The sequence below is a fragment of the Carcharodon carcharias genome, chromosome 2 (assembly GCF_017639515.1).
Source record: "Carcharodon carcharias isolate sCarCar2 chromosome 2, sCarCar2.pri, whole genome shotgun sequence".
In the NCBI taxonomy this organism is placed as follows: Eukaryota; Metazoa; Chordata; class Chondrichthyes; order Lamniformes; family Lamnidae; genus Carcharodon; species Carcharodon carcharias.
This window is the reverse complement of record NC_054468.1, coordinates 141838347-141864459: the sequence shown is the minus strand read 5'-3', so window position 1 is coordinate 141864459 and position 26113 is coordinate 141838347. Positions and strand designations below refer to the sequence as shown.

The window sequence follows — 26113 nt, the reverse complement described above, 5'->3', positions numbered from 1 at the left end:
TTCCAGGAGTGAAATTCCAGTCATGAGGGACAGCTTTCCCCCAAGGCAGGTTCAGTGAGCTAGCAGGTCTGTCAGCACCTGTGGGGTGTGAAACAGAGTTAACATCTCTGAAATGTTGGCTTGGATATTTGTGGATTCGTGGAGACCTGATGAGTATTCTCAGAATTTTCTGTATTTATTTCAGATCTCCAACATCCACAGTATTTTGCTTTCGGAGGAAAAGATCTAGTTGCACAGACAGAATCACTTAGGTGCTTATTACATTGTTAGTGTTAAGTTGATGCTCTTTATTTGAATCAAGAATTGAATTTCGTGGAGTTGTGACGACTCTGTGGACCTTCCAAAATGGCATGTGGGATCTAGATCCGAAAGTCCTTCCTCCATTTCTGACACATCCTGTTTTCATTACGGGGCTGAGACAACAGGAATGGGATGTGACTCTCATATGTGGGAATTCCAAACTCAGTGGGGCCATTTGAACTCGGTGCAGAATTCAGACAAACCCCATTTTCGCTGGAGCAAGGGTCTTATCCTGCATTGTGGGAGTTAAGAATCTTTAAAGAAGTCACAAATGCTCTTGAAAGTCTGATGAGGTTTGTAGAATTGTCACTTTTTATGGTACTGCAGGTGGTGGCTTTTGGTGGCCTGGTTTTAGTACAGTAGTCCAATAGCTGTTTCTGGAAACCTTCCTCGGTCCCACCCTGTTGAGAAACTGTCAAGTTATTTAAATGGCCAGCCTTTTAAAAATTGAAAAAAGCTGCCTAACTGTGTCTGTGAGAATTGAAAAAAATCTGTTCTAGGAGTTTCAATAGCTGTTTGTTGACATAACCCCAAGTGCTATTATTATAGTGCACGACCGTGTAAAAGGAGTTTCCTCAAAGTGGTCCGTGAGCTAAAAAATTGTGTCTATGTATGTAGCCCCCTTTTAGTTTATGAATGGGTCAATTTAAAACAACCCAGAAGCAAGCTAAACAAGATAAAAGGTCAGTTCGTTACAAAAACTACTGCTGAAAGTCACTTAGAATCACTGAATCTGAATCACAGGATTGTTACAGTACAGAAGGAGGCCATTCAGCCTGTTGTATCTGTGCAGGCACCTTGTAGGAGCAGCTTACCTAATGCCACTCCCCTGGCTTCTTCCCATAGCCCTGCACATTCTCCCTTTTCAGATAACAGTGGAGTCATTTACAGCACAGAAGGAGGCCATTTGGTCATTATTTAATTTTATGAGTTTCCTTTGTTTTACAATTTAGTTTTTGATTAGTTGTGCCCCTCTTTTTTATTTTTACAAAGGAGGCAATTTTTGTCAGTGTGTAGTGCTGCCAGAGGGCACCGGAGCGCCGCTCCAGCACCTTCTATTTAATGCAGACTTGTCCAATTCAATGCGGCCTGCCAAAGATGTTGGACATTCAAGTGACTTATATTCGAAAAATGCTGTAAAGTGATAAAGTTGTTAACTAAAATACAGATACAAAGATTAGAACCAGACAAAAATAAAAAAAAATACCTAAAGGTAAGATTTCAAATCAGTCTCTGTGAGACATCATTACGGTCCTGTTGCTTGAATTCCTTCCTTACGAAGTGAAGGGGCTGAAATTTGAAGTTCAGTTTAGCAGCTGCAATGGCCTCTAATTGAAGAGTTGGAGTTTGCCTGTGAAGGTGGACTAAGAAAGCAGAACAGACCCTGGAAGTGAGTGAAGGCTCATGTTTTCACTTTTTACAGTACTGCAGGTGGTGGCTCCTGATGGCCTGGTTTTAGTACAGCAGCCTGATAGCTGTTTCTGGAAACCTCCCTCAGTCTCTCCCTGTTGAGAAGCAATTCCTGTTTCAGGCTGTTATAATGTTCAAGATGGTTCACTCTTTAGGCAGCTTCCAGCCTTTTAATGTATGAAGCCCAAAGATGGTTGCTCCCAAACTGACAAATCATGCTTCCATATTAGGTATTGGCCACACAAACAGCCTTTCTCCACCTGGGTTCTTTTTATAGCTTTTCATTCAGGTTTTTAATCAGGTAATTGTCTTTGTTATGAAATAAGATCAGAAAGTGGACGGATCTCATTTACACTTGTGGAACACACATTGAATAACGTCTTTAGTGATCCTTCAGAAGTAAAAGGGTTTTTCACGTCTTTTAGAATTCAATGGATCCTTGGAGGAGTCTTTTGCGTTTAATAACTCTTCGTAGCCAGCTGTAGAGAGATGAGTCTGACAAGGTTTGAATAAACATCAGAGGATGCCATGTTGTCTGTTCATACTTCCATTTTGAAAAAGGCTTTTAAACTCAATGTAAAGGCTTGAGAACAGAAATGTGCCTTTAAAGCAGTTGTCCTTAAAGTCTGTAATATTGTAGTTACACGTTCGTGGCAATAGCATCTTTAATTCTTGGCTGCTTTCCACAACTTATCATTATCCCAGCAGGGTGGGGAGGGGGTGGTGGGGGTTTGTAAATTCACAATCTGGTTAGCAGTTCAAAGAGGTTATTAAAGGATTACTGTCTTTGATGTGGGGTTATGTGGGCCCTGTTTGTTTTGATAAGAGATTAAGTATTTGAGGGTATTTAAATGAATTGAATGGGCTTTCAAGAATGGGAGAGCTTCTTTATACAGTGAACTCTATATAATAGATATTTAGAACTTTATTTCACTTCAGCATGGCTCCTGAGGTCTGCCTATGTTGGATATGGGGTGAGTTGGCATGGAGGGTGCAAAGGCAGAGTGGTGGGTGGGGATCATGAGTCAACACTAAGTTGACATGGGGCTGTAAGGGGCCATGAGTATACAGGGCATGAGTTGGCATGGAGGGTATAAGGGGCCATTGGGGGTGGGTGGGGGCTTGCGTTGGCATGAGTTGTTATGCATGAACATGCGCAGTGGAAGAGGGTTGAGGGGGTGTGAAGGCTAGAGGGCCTAATGTTTAAGAAACAACTGGGACAAAGTCACAGGGAACCAAGGTTAAACAGCACACCTCGGCACTCAACAGACCCTGTGGCCGCCTCCAATCTGCATCCAGGGGTAGCAGGGCCAATTCCATCCTGCAGCGCGCTCCCCCCCCCCAGCCCCCCACCCACCCCGATCACCCATCACCCACCCATCCCCGAAATGAAGATCCTGCCATTTGGGGCACCTTTTACTGAGGTGAGTGCGGTGAGCTGGAAAATTTCCCTTCCTCCAACCTGATTTGGGAATCCAGGCTATTAACTCTGTATGAACCTTTTCCTCGTATGTTTTCTTTTACTTCCACATAGTGCTTACTGGGACTTCAGCAGAGCTAGGGGTAACCTGCTCAAGCAGCTGAAATGTCCATGGCGGACATCCTCTTGGTTTTAGGGCTTATGAGGGCATCACCAAAAACAGCCCCATCTGCATCTGTGCAGGGCTTATCCTGGCAGAAATCAGCATACCCATTCACAGCTTTGTCAGACCAGGCAAGGGCAAGGTGCCTGCAAGCCATTGGTGTGGGCCAGCATGCACTCAGTGGCCTGTCACATATGACTCTCCGTGAGGCTGGCCACTCTTTCAATGGAGGTGGCCATCAGCACAAATGCCTAAGGCATCACGGCACTTATACTAAAGATGGAATTCTACGTTTTCTGTACACAGGTGTGCACTGTCTCAGGAAACTGCTTTCCTGTTTGTGCCCCATGAATACACCTTTAGTGTCCAGCTGAGCAGAGTTTGAAGTGTCCTGTGCCCTCCAATGGGGACTCTCCAGTGCTATCCATGTCTCTAGCACCTGCTCATGTGATGTGCCCCTCACCATGTTCCACCCTGTCTATCCGTGATGCTGGATGCACCAAAGTGTGTGTATCTATGCTGGTGGAGAACATGCAGAACATGTACATCCTTAGAGCACTAGTCCTTGTCTGAAGACCCCAGGGGCTCATCCCTCAACTCTGGCTCTAGCAATGCATTTGTGGGAGATGAAAGACATGAGTTAGTGCTGAACCTGGGTGAAAGAGGATCCTAAGTTAGCGAGTGCAGATCATGACATTTAATGTGTCGGTGACATAATTTCAACATGAGTGACAATTAAGTGCCAAGTGGTAGTGGGATATCTAACACCATTACCAGGTCTCAGGGCCATTTCCATCTCTCTATCGGCAATGGCTTGTACAAATACCACTTTGCCCATTTCCCAGTCTTCCTCCTTCATCCATGTCTGGGTTGCCACGACTGCAGCTCCACCCCGGTTCTACTTTTCCCTGGATTTGTGGGCGCTCTTCCTACAACGACGAACGATGGAGATTAGGAGTGTGAAGATTTAACTGATTGCTGAGGATGGAGGGTAGATGTTTGAGGAAGGGGTTCCTATTAGGAATGAGAGTGAGTGGGCAATAGATTGTCTGTTGAGATGGAGATTTGACCAAGAGGCTGGAGAGAAAGGAATATATATGACAACAGTTGTGTCGGCCAAAGGACTGTTGTGCAGAAGACTGCTAAACAGTGACAGAATGATGAGTGCCAGCTGAGAATTGCAGGACACACCTTGCCAGATGAGGTAATTGAGCCTTTTCTAGCACAGGACCCAGGTCCTCAGCCCCACACCCCTGCTGCTTTAGCAACATGAAGCCATGCCTGCTTGCTGATGCTGGCTGGTGGTCTCCTGCCATCCTTAGGGAAGAGAACTTCTCTCTGTCCCCTCACTGGCTGAATTATGACTCCAGGGTAGAGTCAGTGAACCGGGGGAGGGGGGGGGGCAAACTATCCACATCTGGCATCCATTCTACAGCTCTTTCCTCATTCCAGTATATTTTTCTCTCCAAATACTCCTGTCATTGTGAGCCAGGGTCACTTTAAATAAAGATCCTTCATTGCTGCTTCAGGCACGTCATTCCACCCATCTTCCCTGATTGTTTGGGGAACCCAGAGGTGGGCTGTTAATTGGTTTCCTCTGGGAAAGAACAACCACAAGGTGTCCAAATCAGAGATTCTGCTTCTCCATCTGAAAATGCTCCACTGTTCCAGCAGGGACTAGGTAATGTTAATTAATTAATTAACTAATTAATGTTAATAACATAGGTTTAAAAAAAAGTCTGAATTAATGTTTTATTATTTAGGCCAGGTACCAAGTATTGATAGGTTGTTTGTATACTATTTGTGAACCTTCTACATTTTCTGTAGACTTTAGTTCTAGTGAACTGATGCCAAAGCCCTATCAGTTCAGCTTGTGGTTTGCTGGTTATAGAATGCATTAGTAAAAATGCTATGATCTTTCAGAATGCATTACAGGAAATAATGGGTGCACACTGGTGAATTTTCACCAACTAAAATTAAGAAAGGAAAATCATAGACTGCATGCCAATGATTTCTTGTACAATATTCCCATAGAATCAGCTCTAATATTTCAAGGATGATGATTGTAAATAAGTTAAGCAGTTTCATATGATTGAAATAAATATAATCTTCCATTTTCTTTTCATATTTGATTCTATCTGCTGCAAGTGCTGTTATAGGTGATAGTTTAATACCTTAAGCTACATCACTATCACGGGCTGTATGTCATCACTGCAGAAATCATGACTGGAATCATGAATATTCGATTAGTGGTTATGGAGACAGAAATTCATGGAACACTGATTATGTCAAAGGGCTAAGATGAATCTTATCTTATTTAGCCAACATTAAAAAGAAGAATGTATAATAGTTTTGAGAATTAATATTGAAGCAGCAGGGCATGGTATTCTGTACTGACAGTGAACCTCTTCTACCTCCCCTCCCCAACAAGTATTTTCAAGTTATATGTCAAAGATCTTGCAGGATAGAAAGATGTATTGATGTATTAAAGCAATGTAGTTATAAATTGTACCTTATTTATGTTTATCATTTATGTTTAAGTTGGATGTGACTGGTGGTGGAATATTCAAAGACGAATTAAGAATAATTTTGAAAAATACCCATTCTCCTTATGATCTATTATTGTATTCCAGATACAATGTATGCATCATGGCATATGGGCAGACGGGCAGTGGCAAGACTTATACTATGTTCGGGCCACATTCTAAAGAAAACTTCATTCTTTCTCCTGAGCCACAGTTGGATGAAGGAATTATCCCAAAAGCTGCAAGAGAGTTATATAGGTAAGGAAGTGCTTATATAGCTTATCAGTTTTCATCTAGCAATTTTGATGCTAAAGACTGATAAATTATATATCAAAAACTACACATTTTGAGGGGTGGGGGTGGGGGCTGGTGAACTTAAATTACTTCAAAAGCTTCTTTCAATTTATAATGTTTTATATCAGCTTATTTACAATTTATCTAAAAATATGACTGAGGATGATTTTCTTCTTTAGTCTAGCATAACCTGAATAACTAGGAAAGGGAAGGTCAGGTGCAGGCCTGATCCATTGAATCCCTGCAATTTGACCTGATTTCCCAAATATTCTTCTGGAAGTATCATCAGGCAGATAATACTGCATGAGTGCATGAATGGCTATATTATAATAATATACAAATGACAGAATAACAGTATTCCTGTCACATTGCTGGCCACAAAGAACACTGATGCATTCTTGGATATAACATTACTATGTACCAGAAGATGGGTTACATTTTAAAAGGCTCCCTTCACTGAGACGATCAATTATATTAGTTAAAGCTGTAAAATTTAAGTACAAGTAAAAACATTTCTGATTCTACAGCTATTTCATTCACATTTCCATCTGAGGGAAATAGCCCAGAGGCATCATAAATGGTCTGGACACACCCCTAATCATTTAATTGTTTCTAACTCTTAGAAGGATTCAGAGATACACAGAGCAGGCACCGGTCTCACACACTGAAAATCCACTGTCATAATGGCAAAGAGAAAAAAAAATCCCATTGTGTCCATTCATGTCTGTTCATTTCTATTATCAGCCATGTGGTTATCAAGGACCAGTCAGATATGACTCCTCCACTTTCCAATCAGTGCTTAGTTGCTGGCCTCAATGCTTTGCTCCAAAGTCAACTCAGTCGCAGCATTCCGCTTCTTGTCTCAGTGCTCTGCTTTCCATTCCTTTCACCTGCAATTTTTTTCTCAATAACTAAATTTAAGCTGGAGCTCTCCTGATTGGCTGCCATAACTTTGAAAGAAGATCCACAAAAGTGTAATTAACATTCTATGTTTAGGACTCTGTCCTTCTGATGCACTTTTCTAATTTTTCCTACACGTTTTCCCCCTTTTACTCTCTTTCCACTTAATTTTTATTTTTTCCTCCTACTACATTAGTTTAAACTCTCTCTTCTTCCTTCTTAAACCACAAGCATGGAAGAAATAGGAGCAGGAGTAGACAACATGGCCTATCCAGCCTGCTCCACCATTCAATACGATCATGGCTGATTTCGGGTTTCAACTCCACTTTCCTGCCCTCTTCCCATATCCCTTGATTCCCTGAGAGACCAAAGATCTGTCTATCCTAGTCTTAAGTGTATTCAATGATGGCGCATCCACAATCCCCTGGAGTAGAGAATTCCCAAGATTCACAGCCTTTGAATGAAGTAATTTTTCCTCATCTCAGTCCTAAATGACTGGCCACTTATCCTGAGACTGTACCCTTGTGTTTTAGATTCCTCAACTGGAAACAATCTCTCAGCACCTGCCCTATCAAGCCCCTTCAGAATCTCCTATGTTTTAATGAGATAGCCTCTCATTCTTCTAAACTCCAGAGAATATAAACCCAATTTACTTAGTCTCTCATTATTGCACAACCCCCTCAGCCCAGGGACCAATTTAGTGAACCTTCCCTGTACTGCCTCCAATACAAATATATACTTTCTTAAATGTGGAAACCAAAACTGCAACAGTACTCCAGATGTGATCTCACTAAAGCCATGTACAATTGTAGCAGGACTTCTTTACTCCTGTACTCCAATCCCCTTGCAATAAAGGCCGACATACCATTTGCCTTCCTATCTGCTTGCTGTACCTGCATGCTAACTTTCTGTATTCCTTGTATGAGCGTATCGAGGTCCCTTTGTTACCCTACTCGTCAAAAAACTCTAATAACTTTGTCAAACAGAATTTCCCTTTATAACATGTTGTCTTGTTATAATCATACAATGCTTTTCTAAGTGCATTGTTAAGATTTCCTTAATAATAGATTCCATCATTTTCCCAATGAGTAATGTTAGGCTGACCGGCTCGTAGTTCGCTGTTTTCTCTTTCCCTCCTTTCTTGAAAATTGGTGTAACATTTGTCAACTTTCAATCTGACGGGGTCATTCCAGAATCTAAGGAATTTTGGAAAATCATAGCTAGCATTTGTCTGCAGCTACCTCGTTTAGATCACTGGAGAGTAGGCCATGAAGACCTGGGGATTTTTTAGATTTTATTCCCTTAAGTTTCGCCAATATTTTTTCTCTGCTGATATTGATTTCCTTAACTTCCTCACTCTGTTTAGCCCCGATGTTACTGTCAATTTCTGGAATGAAATTTGTGTCTGCTACTCTGAAGGCAGACACAAAATATTTGTTCAATGCCTTTGGTATTTCCACATTCCCCATTGTCACGAAAGTATAATAATTCTCGTAATATTATTGTGATTTATTGAAAAGATTAATAGTGGGGTTTGGATAGTTCCTGAGTGTGTTGGATTTAATTGAATTGGAGACAGCTGGTCTGGTCTTTTGACTCATCAAAAGAAGCTAGGTTTGAAATGCTAAATACGTAAACATGGTTGAAGCTTTAGGATGTGAGGTTAGGAGAATTTGCATTTTTAGATAAATCAGGGTAGTTCAAATTTCAAAGAGATTATAGTCTGTTACACCTAGCCAGAGAAACTAGGTCAAGCAGTGTGTTTATTTTTCCCAAAGGTTACTGACAATATTAGCACCATGAATAGATTTATATAATGAGAAAAGTAAAGTTCCAAAGACATATGGGAACAATAGCATTTATATTAAAAGGGAAAAACTTGTATAAACTTGTACTTGGTTGAAGCTGTGTGTTAGGGATGGCATTGTAAGATCTAACAGAAGTGTGAAAGGCCTCCAGTATTTGTGCATTAAGCTGCTGTCTGCAGAAACCAAAGTTAGGAAAAGCCACTTTGCAGGGTATTGTGTTGACTTGCCTGGATCTGTTTGAATCCATTTTTTTACCGTTGTCTTAACCGGGGGGTGTAACTGGAAACTAGATTAATTAGGGGTTTTAGGAGTTATTATAGTAGTAATTTGTAGACCTATGTATGTGTTTGAAACCTTTCCTTTTGTTAATAAATGTTTAATTTAGTTTTCTAAAAAAATCTCTGAAGTCTGGGTGGACTTGTTACTTCTGAATTCAGGGCACGCATCTCCAAATAAATACAAATTGCTAAACTGCTGTTACCGCATGATCAAGTTTCCCTCATGGATTTGATTCGCCTGGCACACATCAACTGCCACATCATCATAACCCCTTGATAATTTCTCCTGCCTCTGCACCTAAGGCACCAACATTACATTTGCTACTCTCTTTCCTTTTTATATACTTATAAAGGCTTTTGCAATCTGTTTTTATATTTCTGGCTAGTGTACCCTCATGTTCTATTTTTCCCTTCTTATCAACTTTCTGGTGGCCCTTTGCTGGTCTCTAAAACACTTCCAATCCTCAGGCATGCCACTATGGCCGGGACCTTTAGGGCCAGTGGGGTGGGGGGGGGGGCTCGCCCACCGATGTGTAAAATGATGCGGGATGACATCAGGTGGAACTCCTGACGTCACCCCACGTCATTTCAATTTTCAGGTTGGCGGAGATGCAGCCAAATCAGCTGTGCGCCTGCCGATCTGTGAATGGCTTATTGAGGTCATTTAAAAACTAATTGAAATAATTAATGCACCTGCCCGTCCAACTTTAAGGTCGGTGGGCAGGCAGGGAGCCCTGGCGGGCTTCAGAAAAAGCATGAAACCTCATCCACGGGCGGAATGAGGTTTCATGAGGGATTTAAAAAATTTAATAAAGGCTTGATTAGAAGTGATGGACATGTCCCAGCTCATGTGACAGTGTTACATGAGGGGGCATGTCAGGGAAATTTTATTTTCCCACCTGCACCGTTTTTAAATTTGGCGCCGATCTCCCTGAGGCGGCACTTAGCTTCAGGGAGATGAGCGACTCTTTTGCGTGCATGTGCGAAAGAGTGCACTCTCAGTAGAGGGATACCCCGCCCCACCCGCCCGCACAGGGAGCGCATAGCGCTTCCAGGCGGACATCACACTGAGCAGGCCTTAATTGGCCCGCCCACGTAAAATGGCCAGGCACCCCCAATCAGGGGCGCCAATTGGAGGTGCGCCCACATGCACTCACTCTTGAACTACCCCCCCAATGGAGGGAAAATACTCCCTATGTTTTGTAAGATTGTAAACCTCTTCTTTCAATCTAATACTATTCATGACTTCCTGAGTGAGCCACAGATGGGTCTTTCTTGCTGTGCTTTTGTTTTTCAATGGAATGTATTTTTGTTGGATATGTTAAATTGTTTCTTTAAATGTCTCCCACTGTTCATTTACCTTTTAGTCTATTTACCCAATTAACCTTAGCAAGTTCTCCCCTCATACCTATGTAATTGGCTTTGTTTCTTTGTTTAAGATTATTGTTTGTGATTGGACCATGCCGCTTTCAAACTTAACATGGAATTCAATGGTATTATGATCACTATTTCCCAGACAAACAAAAATGTAATTGGTGGAATACAAAACCTGTAAATACCTCTAGAGGTCAAGAGTTATACTTGTGTAATGAAACAGCCTTGGTGAACAAGAGAAGTGAGATATAGTATAAAACTAAAGAAAGAGTGTCTACAAATGGAAAGAACAATGGGGATGTGGTGCTCTAAGAGAGATATAAAGAACAGCAAAGGGATATGAAGGAAGTAGTAAGAGCTTCAAAAAGGGAATATAAAAACAAACTTGCAAGGACAAAACTGAAGAATTTTTCTAGTATATTCAGAGAAAGAGGATGAATATGACTGATATGGGCTCCTGGAAGACAGACAGGTAATATTGTAATTGAAAATCAGGAAATGGCAGACTTGCTAAATATTTTCTTTGTATCAGGCTTCACAACAGAGGATATAATAGCAGAGAACTGTTATCTTGGATTGGAAAATTGACATGTTACTCTGAAATTAAGAAAGGTGAGGGTGGAAGGCCAAGAAATTACAGATCAGTTAGCCTAGCATTTGTTCTCAGAATATTATTAGAATCTATAATTAAGATAAGATGACTGAACACTGTGAAAACTTTCAGCGGATCAGAAAGAGCCAGCATAGACTGGTTTGTCATGCCTGAGGAACCAGATTGAATTTTTTGAAGAGGTGGCCAAAGTAATGAACAGGAGAATGTCTATGAATGTTATGTATATGGACTCCCAAAAGGTATCTGATAAAGTCCCTCCTTAGATATTGTTAGCTAAAGTTGAAGCCTATGCAATTGAGGGCAACGTATTGACATAGTTAAGAAATTGGTTGTGCAGCAATAAATAGAGAGTAGGGACAATATAGAGATATGACTCATGGTACCCCTCAAGGATTTGTGTTGGGGCCTCAACTATTCACTGTATTTATAAATGACTTGGATGATGGAATTGAAAGTGCCAAATCCAAATTTGACAATGATGCAAAGGTTGACAGGATTGGAAACGGTGTAGACAAAAGCATAAAATTAAAATAGATTAAATGATTGGGAAAAACTGTAGCAAATAGCTTCCAATGTAGGCAAATGTGAGGTAATCCACTTTGGACCCAAAAACGACAGAACAGGGTACTTTTGAAGTGGTGACAGGCGTTGAAAAGTGAAGGTTCAAGGAGACTTGGGGATTCAGAAACATGAGCAGAATTTTCCGTACCAGCTGGCAATGGGCGTGATAGGTGGCATGCGCAGATAATATGGCGCGATTGGTTTCACAATGGCAGGAAGGCAGGTCGCGATCGTCTGCTCAGCCTGCCGATGACAGGCTGCGTTTCCTGCCAATGGTCATCGTGGAGCTCATTGTAATGCATCAGCATATCATTAAAAGGCTATCCCGCCAGGTTCTTGGACCCGGTTGGATCGTCCGTCCACGTCTGTGGGAAAGCATGTCAGCCCCTCCTCAAAGGTGCTGAGGGCACATCGAGAGAATGAGAGAACTCTGTGATGCCTGCCCACTACATTCTGGCAGCAATGACAAACACCGCCAAGGTGCAGACATCAGTAATGTTTCCAGGGAGTGTGAGCCCGGACCATCACTTAGGTCTGAAGGCTGCACAGAGCACAGGGAAGAGGCCCTGGACTGAGACACCTGCCTTTACCTTGTGCAGAAAGGTTTCACATCTGAGTGACAAGAACACTGCTCATCAGAACAAGTAGCCGTAGGCAGGGAGGCATTCTTGGGAGTTTATTGACAATAGTGTACAGTATTTACAGGTGATTAACACCCGTTCCCAGGCTGTGCAGCTAATTCTCCTTAACTTTCCTAACCCTGCCTCTATGTCTTGGTGCTCCCTGGACGTCCACAACGGAGGTGGAGGCAGCCTGCTGACTGCGACGCGCTATTTGTGCTGACTTTGGTGGGCACCCCCTGTAGGGTCGAGACTTGGAAGGCCCTGGCCTGCTTTCAGGGTCTGCTGTGTGGCAGTGGCACCCTCCTCGGCCTGTGAAGCTGAAGCTGCTGAGGTCACAGAAAGAGGGGATTCAGATGGGCTGGACACTCCCAGAGTCACCTGGGTGGATGGCTCCAGGGTGTGCACCTGCTGATCTTCCTTCCTATGTATGCCAGTGGGCCCCTGGCTGACACCTTGAGGGGAAGGGGTAGCTGGAGTGAGATCAAGCTGCTCCGCACCCATCTCGCATACATAATGTTGTAGGCCAACTGTGGCGTCAGTGACGGAGTTCAGCCCTCGCAGCAATGCAGGAGTGACGTCCTGGCCCAAGATTTCCATGGCGACTGCCATCCTCCCAATGTTGACCTCGGTGCGTTGACTTCCCAGCGCTATTACCTCAGCCTGAGGTGGATGGACTCCTCCATTGTGTCTTGGAATCTGAGAATTGAAGCGGACATCCCTTCCTGATGTTCCTGAGCCTGTCTTTGCAGCTCTAGCAACGGTGACATGGCTGAGTCCAGAGGCTTGTCATCTGACTAGGACTCAGCAAAGTTCTGGCCTCCAGCAGTCCTCCGAATGCTGGGAACCTGGGAAATCCCTGCCGCCGCCGCCTGCTGTGGATCACACAGTGTGACTTGCTCATTAGATTGTGATCCCGAGGCTACTGTAAAGATAGGTCCCACAGAGGTGTGTGTCTCTGTGCTGGTGCAGGGTGTGGGTGAACACTGTGACGAAACTTCAAGGAGGGTGCCTTCAGATTCCCCTTCGGAAGTTTCTTTGGGGCTTGATTGGAGGCCTGAGGTCATGGACTCTGTCGGCTGTTTGGCAGATGTGCCTTCAAAAGCAAGGGGAGATAATTAGTGCATGACAGTGGCCTGTGAAACAGGACACATCACTCTGATTGGTTGTCTGATGGATGTTGCACTGCTTCATCTTCACTTGATAGAGCAGCGCTGACCTCACTGTCAGCACAGGACTCGTCCATATTCTTGTGGCCAGCTGGATGGCTCTGTTTTCAAAGTCCGTGAGGACCTTGATTTCGGGCATTCTGCCGCTGGCCTGTGACATCTTTCTCTTGTTGCATGCCAGCTTCTCCTGCATGGATGGAGATGGAGAAAGAATAAGCAGGATGCCTGCCGGAGGACTCTGGACATTTTCCCTTTGCTGGCTATGTCTCCTAGGCAGCGATGGTGAGCTGGTAGTGATCAGTGGTGTGCTGGCGGCTGCCTTTTAAGCATGGCAGCCAGCATGATGCAATGGCCGGGTAATGGCAGGAGGGCGAATGACAGCCCGCCCGCCATGCAAATGGTGTGTTTCCCCGGAATGCATAAATAATGAGGTGTGTTTGGGACGATATGGCATGAAAACCCACCATTGTAGCCAACAGGTAAAACGTTGTTTTACCCGCCCACTACTGCACTTAGTGCAAATCTGGGAAAATTCCGCCCATAGGTCAAATTATTGTCATGAGTAGATACAGAACATAGTCAAAACAGCTAATGGAAAGCTGGCCGTTATATCTGGAGGACTGGAATTAAAGCGGGTATGCTGTAGCTATACAAACCCCTGGCCAGACCACAACTGGAATACAGTAAGCAGTCTGGGAAACACACCTTAGGAAGGATATATTGAGCTTGGTGTCAGTGCAGTATAGGTTTATTAGAATGATACTGGACTCCAAGAGTTAAATTACAAAGAGAGATTACACCAGCTAGGGTTGTAGGGTGATTTGATTCAAGTTTTCAAGATATTAAAGACAGGGTTAATAGAGAGAAACTGTTTCCATTGTAATAAAAATATTTTATTTATTTTTTCTTGGGAAGTGAGTGTCGCTGGGCATCATTTGTTGCTCATGCCTAATTGCCCTGGAGAAGGTGGTGGTGAGACACCATCTTGAACTTCTAAGGTCCATTTGGTGTAGATACACCTCCAGTGCTGTAAGGAAATGTGTTCCAGGATTTTGACCCAGTGACAGTAAAGGAAAGGTGATATCGTTCCAAATCAGGTTGGTGCGTGACTTGGAGGGGAACTTTTAGGCAGCGGTGTTCCCATAGGTCTGCTCCCCTGTCCGTCTAGGTGGTAAAGGTGTGGGCTTGGAAAGTGCTGTCGAAGGAATCTTGATGAATCAGTACAATGCATCTTGTATATGATACACACTGCTGGACATGACAGAAATACTGAGCAGGTCAGGCAGCATCTGTGGGAAGAGAAACTGAGTTAACATTTCAGGTTGATGACCTTTCATCAGAACTAGGAAAGATAGAAAAGTAATAGGTTTTAAGGAAGTGAAACTGAGGAGAGGGCAGAAAAAGAATGTGATAGGGTAGAAGACAGGAGCAAATAAATGATAAAAGAGTTGTTGCAGGACAAAATCTGGTGGTAATCGGAGAAGTGAGGAAATAAAAGATGTGTCTAGAGGAGCTGTGAATGGCAGAATAATGTGCAGCTGCTACCCAAAAGCAAGAACAAGGGAAAAAAGAGGCTAAAACCGAGACCTGCAAAAAACAAGGAAACAAAATAAGGTCAGAGGTTACAGTCTGAAATTGTTGAATTCAATATTGAGTCCAGAAAGCTGTAGAGTGACTAATCAAAGATGAGGTGCTGTTCATCCAGTTTACGTTGAACTTCATATGAACACTGCAGGAGGCTGAGACAGGGGGTCAGGATGAGATGGGGAATTCAAATGACAGGAATCAAAAGGATCATGCTTGCAGACTGGAGGTGTTTCCCAAAGCAGTCCCAATCTGTGTTGTGTCTCCTTAGTGTAGAGGAGACCACATCATGGGCATCAAACACAGTATACTAAATTGAAAGAAGTACACACAAATTGCTGCTTCACTTGGGAAGAGTGTTTGAGGCCTTACTTTGATGATAAGGAGAGAGGAAGTAAAAGAGCAGGTTTTTCAACTCCTGCGCTTGCATGGAAAGGTGTCTTGGGAAGCGGGTGTCGGGAGTGATTGAGGAGTGGACTAGGGTGCCACGGAGGGAATGGTCCCTTGGAATGCTGAAACGAGGGGGGAAAAGATATATGGTGACGACAGCATGCTGGAAGTGTCGGAATGGTGGTCAATGATCTCTTGAATACAGAGGCTGCCGTGATGGCAGGTGAGGACAAGGGAAACCCTAACATAGTTCTGGGAGGTAAGGGAAGGGGTGAGAGCAGAGGTGTGGTAAGTGGGCCAGATTGTCAACCACGGTGGGGTGGGGGGGGGATTCCTTGGTTGAGGGCAAAGGAAGACATATCAGAAGCATTGATGTGGATGTATGCATCATACAAACAAATGCGATAGAGAAACTAGGAAAATGGAATGGAGCCCTCATAGGAAGCTGGGTATGAGGAAATGCAGTGAGGTAGCTGTGGGAGCCAGTGACTTACATATTCATAGATAGCCTGCCCCAAAGATGGAGAAAGAGAAGTCGAGATGGGGAAGGGATGAGTTGGAAATGGACCATGTGATGTTGAGAGAAGAATGGAAATTGGTATTGGGAACCAAACAATTCTACATCCTCCAATTCCTACTGATCCTAGTTGTTTTTCTCTTTATACTTTTATTGAAAATGGACCTTAACAGCCAAATCAGGGTACCACTTAAAAAGACAGGGGCTAGGATTTTATGCTTTGAACTTACAAGAAATTAATGAAAAGAAAATTACAGCTGATGAGTGCAAAATCAGAATACCATGTCCAAAATCTTTATTGTCTTGAGAGGAACATTTATTGAGAGGAACATGCACAGTGTTAGAAAATAAAATGCCTGACCTCATCAGAATTCCCAAAATCAGGCAATTAGCTATTGTTACAGGATTCTTATACCAGTGGTAGCACAGCTGGTGTCCCAGCAGCTTGCACTTCTGTACGCATTTCAGCTGCTTTGTTGGAAAATTATTTTCAGGGTGTAAAAATCTTCTTTCTTCACTGAACCAGGCCTGGAATAGTGCTGTGGACTCATTTATGTAATTTTGAAGTATTATGTGCAGGCAGACCCACCTTCATTAGCCCCCACTCCTAGAGGGAACCCCAAGGTATCACAGACCAGGTTGCACTCCAAATTCCAATTCTGCTAACTTCCATTTACTCCAAATCTGCTGGAAGTGCTATGAACTTTCAGGTTCCATCTCTATTGTATAAATCAGGTTTCCCCGATGTGAACACAGCAGAAATTGCCCTAGAACAGGCATTAAATGTTTTCATGTCCAGGCAGAATTTATTGCTTTACAGATTTTGCTGTAAAAAGAGTAGAGAATAAAATGTAATTTATGAATTATTCAATATACTTAATGCATGTTTACTTCGGTGACTTTAAGACATAGGAAGAATTTTGTAAATGAAAGGCTTTTGCTATCTTTACAGACTGATGTCAAATAAACCATTGGAAACACATTCTGTCAAAGTGTCTATAGTGGAAGTGTACAATAATGAATTAATTGACCTGCTGGCAAAAGATAACGATGGAACTGTTTTAGGTGTAAAACGAGATGTTGTGACTACCATTACTGGTGCCAGCGATGTTCCTTCGTTAACTTATGAGTAAGTACATTTATTTCAGATTATTGTTTTTTATTTTTACTTTTTTTTGGTGTAAAGAATTGATAATGAACAACTGATCAGGACAATACATTATACCATATAATGGATGAAAACTGCTGTGATATCAAAGGAGGAGACATTTTATCTGAAGTGATCCAGTAATGCAGCTAAGATTGTATCCTCTATTCGTAGGCCTGGATTTTTGCCATGACAGACAGTCTCTCCGTCGTTTCATAAATCCTGGAAGTGGCTGAAAATTCTAAGTTCCACCCCCGAACCCGGCATTTTCCATCTTCTGGCAAGGCGGGGGTGGGGTGGGGGGGAGGGGGAGGGAAACTGGAGTCAAGCCAAGATTCTGGCAAGTGCGATTCATGGAGGCAGCTGGCTATTTAAATCACCAGATTCCTCCACTGACGTGGGATTTTGGAAGGACAGGAGTGTGAAATCCGGAGTGTGCAGATTAGAACAGGTAAGGTGAGATCTGAACTTGGTGGATTCTTATGCATACCCAGGGTACCCCTTTGGAGAGGTAAGGCACCCCTTTGGATTGGGTCCTGGGACATCTTTGGGATAGGTAAGGCACTCTTTGGGACTGTGCACTTCCTACGCACAAACTCGTTGAAACTGTCAAGCTGTAAAAGAGCTGTCCAGCTGTCTAAGAACTGTCCAGCTGTCAAGGAATCACAGAATCTTTACAGTGCAGAAGGAGGCTATCCAGTCCATGGAGTCTGCATTGGCTCTCTGAGGGAGAATTTTACCTAGTCCCACTCCCCTGCCATCCCTGTAACCCCGTGTACATTCTTCCTTTTCAGCTAGCAATCCAATTTCCTTTTGAATACCTCGATCGAACCTGCCTCCACCACCCTCTCAGGACTTTCATTCCAGGCTCCAACCACCTTCTGGCTGAAAAAAATTTTCCTCACATCACTTTTACTCTTTTTGCCAATTATTTTGAATCTTTGCCCTCTATTTCTTGATGCTCCCTTGAGTGGGAACAGTTTCTCACTATTTACCGTCTCCATACCCCTCAGAATCTTGAATACTTCTATCAAGTCTCCCGTCAGCCTTCTTTTCCACAAGGAAAACAGTCCCAACCTCTCCAAATATCCTCATAGCTACAGTTCTTCATCCCTGGAATCATTCTTGTGAATCTCCTCTGTACTCTGCCTTCACATCCCTCCTCAAGTATGGCACCCAGAACTGGATGCAGTACTTCAGATGAGGCCTAACTAGTGTCTTATACAAGTTCAGCATGACCTCCTTGCTCTTGTACTCAATGCCTCTGTTAATAAAACCTAGGATACCATATGCTTTATTAACTGCTTTCTCAATATGCCCTGCCATCTTCAATGACCTATGAACATATACACCAAAGACCCTCTGTTCCTGCACCTCCTTTAGAGTTTCTCCCTTTATTTTATACTGCCTCTCCATGTTCTTTCTGTGAAAATGTATCACCTCACACTTCTCTGCATTGAACTTATCTGCCATTTGTTTGCCCAATTCACCAACATGTCTATGTCCTTTTGCAGTTCAAGACTATCCTCGTCACAGTTGACAACATTTCCAATCTTCGTATCTTCAGCAAATTTTGAAATCATGCCCTGAACAACACAGTCTCGGCCATTAATATAATCAGGGAGAGCAAGAGTCCCAACGCTGACCCCTGGTGCACTCTACTACAAACATTCCTCCAACCTGAAAAACGTCCTTTAACTATTACTCTTTGTTTCCTGTCACTCAGCCAATTTCTTATCCAAGTGCCTATTCTCCCTTTTATTCCATGAGCTAGAATTTTGCTCACAAGTCTGTTGTGTAGCACTGCATCAAACACCTTTTGAAAATCCAGATACACCACATCAACAGCATTGCCCTTATCAACCTTCTCTATTACCTCCTCAAAAAACTCCAGCAAGTTAGTTAAACATGATTTTCCTTTAATGAATCCATGCTGGCTTTCCTTAATAATCCTGTACTTGTCTAAGTGACTATTGATTTTGTCCCAAACTCTAGTTTCCAGAAGTTTCCCTACTGCTGAGATCAAACTGACTGGGCAGTAGTTGCTGGCTTTATTCTTGCACCCCTTTTTGAACAAGGATGTAACATTCACAATTCTCCAGTGCTCTGGCACCACCCCTGTATCTAAGGAAGACTGGAAGATAATCACTACTGCCTCTGCAATTTCCACTCTCACTTCCCTCTACTCTTGGATGCATCCCATCAGGTCCTGGTACTTCATCAATTTTAAGTAAAGATAGCCTTTCTAAAACCTCCTCCTTCTCAATTGTAAATTATTCTAGTGTACCAGTTACCTTCTCTCTCACCTCAGCCTTGGTAGCATCTTCTTCCTTTGTAAAGACAGATGCAAAGTACTTGTTTAATACCTCTGCTATTTCTCCTGTCTCCATGTTCAAGTCCCCTATTTTATCCCTAATCGACCCTACTCTTCCTTTTATCACCCTTTTGTTATTTATATGCTTATAGAAGACATTGAGATTTTATTCTCTTTTCATGCTCTCTCCTTGCTTTTTTTATTAATATTTTCATTTCCCCTCAGGTCCTTCTATATTCAGCCTGATTCTCCATTGTATTTTCTGCCTGACATCTGTCATATGCGCACTTCCTCCTTTTCATCTTTACCTCTGTCTCTCTCCCATCATCCAGAGTGCTCTGAATTTATTTGTCCTACCTTTCCCCTTCAGGAGAATATACCTTGACATTGCCTACAATACTTTTTCTTCAGCCCCACTGTCCTTTCTGCCAACATTTGATTGCAACTCATACGATTCAGATGCATTCTCATCCCATTGAAGTTGGCTTTCCCCCAATTAATTATCCTGTTCTGGATTGTTCCTTGCCCTTTTCCAAAGCCAACCTAAACTTTATGGTACAATGGTCACTGTCCCCTAAATGCTCTTCTACTGATATTTGATCCACTTGGGCCAACTCATTCCCCAAAACCAGGTCCAACAGTGCCTTCCCTCTCTTTGGACCAGAGACATATTGCTGCAGAAAATTATCTTGAACTCTCGCCCCTATGTCCCTTTGCACTATTCCTGTCCCAGTCTATATTTGGATAATTGAAGTCCACCATTATAATTATTCTATAACTCTTGCACCTCACAGTAATTTCTTTGCAGATTTATTTCTCTATACCTGATCCACTGGTTGGCAATCTATATACTACACCAATCAATGTTATTGCACCATTTTCATTCCTTAACTCTATCCAGAGCGATTCTGTCCTTGACTCCTCTGGAACATCCTCTCTCTCCAGCATCGTAATACCATTTTTAATCAATACTGCCACTCTTCCTCCCTCCCCCCCAACTTTTCTTCCTTTCCTGTCTCTCCAAAACAAGTTGTACCCAGGAATATTTAATGCCTAGTCCTGCCCTTCTTTGAGCCAGGGCTCTGCTGCAGCAATAATTTCATAATTCTATTTGTCAGCCAGTGCCTGCACTTCACCAACCTTATTCACCATACTCCATGCATTCACATACATGCATGTTAGCCATGATTTAGGCTTTTTTACTTTCCCCCTCTGATGGCATCTAACAAACTGCTATTGCCTACTCTAATTCTATCAAACTTTCCAAGTATTCTGTCTATCCTGACATATATCCTCCTTATCAGCTAATACTTCTTACTTCCCACTGCCAGTTGCCCTCCTCTCCACTCTGAATTTCCCCTCGGGTTCCCATCCTGCTGCCAATCTGGTTTAAACCCTCACCGACCACTAGCAAATCTTCCAGCAAGGACATTACTCCCAGTCCTGTTAAGGTGTAACCTGTCCTTCTTGTACAGATCCTACTTACCCAGAACTGATTCCAGTGCCTCAGAAATCTAAAGCCCTCCCTCTTATTCCATTTCTCCAGTCATGTGTTGAACTGCTCAATCTTTCTAATCTTATGCTCATTAGCTTGTGTCTCTGGGAGTAATCCTGAGTTTACTGCTCTTGAGGTCCTGCTTTTTAATTCCCTTCCTAACTCCCTAAAATCTATTTTCAGGACCTCTTCTCTTTTTCTACCTATGTCATTGGTCCCAGCGTGGACCTTTGGCTGTTCACCTTCCCCCAAAAGAATGTCCGCAACTGTTCTGTGACGTCCTTGACCCTGGCACCAAGGAGGCAACATATCACCCTGGAGTCACATCTTTGGTTCCAGAAATGCCTGCCTGCTCTCCTAACTATGGAATCCCCTACCACTATAGGACTTCCACTCTTCCTCCTCCTCTTCTGTGCAGCTGAGCCACCTGTAGTGCCACAAACCTGACTCTTGCTGCAGTCCTCTGAGGAGCCATCTCGCTTAACAGTGTCCAAAATGGAAAAACGTTTAGAGAGTGAGATAGTCTCAGGCGATTCCTGCACTACCTTAGATACTCTGGTGGTCACCTATTCCTTCTCTGTCTGTATACTTCTTAGCTACGTGTGACCATCTCTCTAAACGTGCTATCCCCGTAATCCCCAGCCTTACAGATGCACCATAGTGACTCCAGCCACTGCTCGAGTTCCACAGCCTGGAGCACAACTTTCTGCAGCTGGTGACACTTCCTGCAGATGTTGTTATCGAGGGCACCTTGTATTTGTATGACTTCCCACATCCCGCAGGATGCGCATTCCACATGCTGAGCTGCACTGGCATACCTCAAAATTTATATAAGTTGTTTACTACAGTATGATATAATATAATAACTTTCCAATCATCTCCCTTGAGTCTGGAAAGACCTATATTTACCAACCACTCAGCTTACAGGACTCCTGTGATGACACTTATAGATTTTGTCTGTAAACTCCCAACTCTCTCTCTCCATTGCTTTATGGGCTCTCTCTCTCTGAACTCCTGCTGCTTTATAGATTCTCTTATATTGTTTAATTAGATTAATTTAGTTACTTTCTCAATTAACCTATAATAATTCCTATGTATATCACATCTCTTTCCTCCATGCACCAAATTCCCATGTGAACCTTTTTTTTATTCATTCATGGGATGTGGGCATCGCTGGCTAGGCCAGGATTTATTGCTTATCCCTAATTGTCCTTGAGAAGATGGTGGTGAGCTTCCTTCTTGAACCACTGCAGTCCATGTGGTGTAGGTACACCCACAGTGCTGTTAGGGAGGGAGTTCCAGGATTTTGACCTAGCAACAATGAAGGAATGGCGATATATTTCCAAGTCAAGAGGGTGAGTGGCTAAGCTAACTAATCTAATTTGTTATTCACTCGGTCTCTGTCTCACTCTCCTCACATGCCCGTTATTGAACTGTTAAGGAGCTGTCCACCTGTCAAATCTGTCAAAGCTATCCAGGAAGTGTCAAATCTGTCAAAGCTATCGATTAAGTGTTAAAGTTGTCAAGGAACTGCATAGGGCCGTGCTGGCCATGGGGTGGGTGGGGGTCATGGGTTGACATAGGTTGGCATGGATGGGGCATAGGGAGTGCATGGGGGCTGTGAGGACTGGAAGGATGATTTTGTTTTATCATTCTTTTTTATTTATTTCAACACACTGCCGGAGCACAGAGAGAGGCCTTGTGTCCAGCCGACCTCCACACCCGACAGCCTGTGGATTTGTTCTGGGGTTGCCCACCCAACTCGTTTTATAACCTATTCCCACCCAGACCAAAAATCCGACCTCCAGGTGGACATTTTAAAATGTTGGTTTCACTGAGTCGGGAAATCTCCCGTCTCAGCGACCATGACCCAGGGACAAAAATCTGGCCTTAAATTGTATTTAAATGGTAAACTTTCTGACTGAAAGTAAAGAGCACTCTCAACTGAGCCATGCTGATATTTGTCTGGGAAACTGCTCAATTGTTCACAAGATTCTATTCACTAACCATAACAAGCCTATATGATGTGAAACATTTTTTTTGTCATTCTGAATGACATGACTTATTTTAAAATACAATTTTGTCATCAATGGCATCATGAAATATTTCACCCTGTTTCGCAAGCGATCCCTGTTATGATCCAAACTTGCTTCAGAGTCCTTTATGCTCTTGTCAAATATAAATATTCACTTTCATAGATAAGCCCCTACTCTCTATGAACTAAAACATGATCAATCTTATACACAAAATATTCTGGGATAACAGGCCACAGGTGAACAATGAACTTTTTTTTTACATTTATTGTACGCATTGGAGTTTCACCATTCACTTCTGATTGATAGCAAATGTCATATACTTCGGCTGAAAGATATAAATCAAATTTATATGAAAGTATTATTAAAAGAGGCAACATTAAAATAGCACATTTTAGTTAGAATGTAATAATCCATGTAACACAGAAATCCACAGCACCCAAATATTTCATCTGTTGGTCCCATATTATTAGGTATAAAAACATAAGATCATAAGAAAGAGGAGCAGGCGTAGGCCATTTGGCCCCTTGAACCTTCTATGCCATCAATGACGGGCCGCATTTCCCTTTGCTGCACATTGGGAACCTAATTTCAATACTTTACCATCTTATTATAAGCCCTGCACTCCGGAATCACCCCCCCCCCCCACCCCACCACACTGGCCTTAACTCCAATTTCTTGCCCCCCATAACCCTTGACTCACTTGTCAAAAATCTGTCTAACTCAACCTTACTGATGCAGACATGATGGGCCAAAAGGTCTCCTGCGCCATTATGATTCTGTAATTCTGTGAATATATTCAATGACCCAGCCCCACTGCTCACTGGGGAAGAGAATTCTAAATATGAACTACTGTCTGAGAGATGTAGGGCAGAATCATCTCAGATTCACAAAAAGTGCGGTAGAGGACGGGAAAAAAGTTGCTTTATCTGCTGGCCGCAATGGCGAGTTTTTGCACAGTATCATCCCATTCCTGCCTCATTAATTATGCAGCCAGAGGATACATGCCATATCGCTGGTGGGTGGCCTCCGATTTGCTCACCATGGCGTTACCTTGCTGCTTTTTCACACAGGGCGCCATATTTAAACTGTGGCCTCAGGCATACTTCTCAATACTTGCAGCCCAAGATTGCTTCAGTGAAGACATGGCCCCAAAAGCTAAGAAGAGTGCAGGTCCTTGATTCAGTGACACATCCCTGGGATGCCTTCTGGATGCTGTGGAGGCCCGCCACGATGTCATCCACCCCCACTTTGAGGCCCATTAATCTCACCACTCTGGCTTGGGATGCAGTGGCATAGGTGGTCACACAAGAGGTCAGCCATGCAGTGCAGAAAACGGATGAATGATCTCATCTGTGCTGCCAGGGTAAGACAACCATCTTATCACTCTAAATTTACACGCTCACAAGCCCATCACACATTCACTGGCATCTCACTCATTGCTAGCTGAAAGGACATTACCACTCGCTCTCTCAAACACATCCTCACATCGTTACCTGGCCGCAGTTCCTCTGGAGATTGCCTCCTCAGCCCTTACTATCTTGAGACCACTTCCACAGATCAACATGTGCCCCCACACATACCCTGGGATACCCCACTTCCCCAATACAGCCCTCATCCTGCAGCCTCTTCCCTTGCCTGAGGCCACTTCTCCCCCTTCACCAAGCAAGCTCCAGTTCTGCAGCCATTGAAGAGCCTTAGGGCTGGACTGATAGGTAGAGACCTGCCTGTGAGCCCCCCTAAAAGTGATGTGATGCTGCCTGCAAAATCTGGTGCTGATGACCATGAGTGCTGCCTGAAGCAAGGTAGACAAACAAACCTAGAAGTCCTGAGCAAAGTGCAACTTGCCAGGTGCATGTTGCTTATGTTCAGTTGTGAAGCACACAGATGTGCCCGGATGATCAAGCGTGGGGGAATGATTCCAGCGAGCAGGGCTTATAATGAGATGCTGAAGTATTGAAGTTGGGTTCCTGACTTGCGGTGGTGGGAAATGCAGCCTGCCATTGACGGGTGGAGTGGGCAATCGCAAACTGGTTTCACAACTGATATTTGGCCTTCTCACTGTATTGTCCCCCCACTGGCCCACCATGACGCCCGACGCCAATGGGGCCAAAAAATTCCGGCCAAATCTTCTCTTCATCTCCATCTTAAATGTAAGACCCTTTATTTTGAAACTGTGGCCCCTAGTTCTAAATTCCTCCATGAGGTAAAACACCCTCTCGGCATCTACCCTGTCAAGCCGCCTTAGAATGTTTTATGTTTCAATAATATCACCTCTCATTCTTTTAATCTTCAGTGAATACAGGACCTTACCTGCTCAACCTTTCCCTTTAAAACAAACACTTCATCCCAGGAATCAGCCTAGTGAACCTTCTCTGAACTGTATCCAATGCAAGTATGTCCCTCCTTAAGTAAGGTGACCAAAACTGTACACAGTATTCTAGATGTGGTCTCATCAATGCCTGTACAGTTGTAGCAAGACTTCCCAACTTTTATACTCCATCCCCTCTGCAGTGAAGGCCAACATTCCATTTGCCTTCCCAACTACTTGCTGTACCTACATGCTAACTTTTGCCATTCATGTACAAGGACACCCAGGTCCCTCTGTACCAAAGCATTCTGCAGTCTCTCTCCATTTAAATAACATTATGTTTTTCTATTCTTCCTGCCAAAGTGGAAAACCTCACATTTTCCCACATTATACTCCCATCTGCCAAATGTTTGCCGACTCTTTTAACGTCTCTGTATCCCTTTATAGACCCTTTCCATCCTCCTCATAACTTGCTTTCCTACCTATCTTCATATCATCAGCAAATTTGGCCACAAATAGTTGGTCCCTTCATCCAAGTCACTAATATAGCTTGTAAATAGTTGAGGCCCTAGCAATGATCCCTTTGGCACTCCATTAGTTACAGTTCGCTATCCTGAAAATGACCCATTTTTTCCGACTCTCTACTTCCTGTTTGTTAGCCAGTCCTCTATCCATACTAATATATCACCCCCAATTCTATATGCTCTTACCTTGTCTAGTATCTTTGATGTGGCACCTTATTGATTTTAGAAATCCACCTCTACTGTTTCCCTTTATCCACCCTGCTTGTTACATCCTCAAAGAACACTAATAAATTTGTCAAGCATGGTTTCCCTTTCATAAAACCATGTTAACTATGCCTGATTGTGTTATGATTTTCGAAGGAC

The 26113-nt window shown here is 43.2% G+C and overlaps 1 protein-coding gene across 1 annotated transcript in view; it reads left to right on the top strand.

Moving 5' to 3' along the window:
• The window catches only part of kif25 (kinesin family member 25), a 100679-nt gene that overhangs the window by 3954 nt on the left and 70612 nt on the right, over nucleotides 1-26113 (top strand). The window contains exons 2-3 of the mRNA XM_041206817.1: nucleotides 5927-6076; nucleotides 16879-17055. Coding sequence (XP_041062751.1) covers nucleotides 5927-6076; nucleotides 16879-17055 — 327 coding nt within the window. The remainder of the gene's footprint in view (nucleotides 1-5926; nucleotides 6077-16878; nucleotides 17056-26113) is intronic.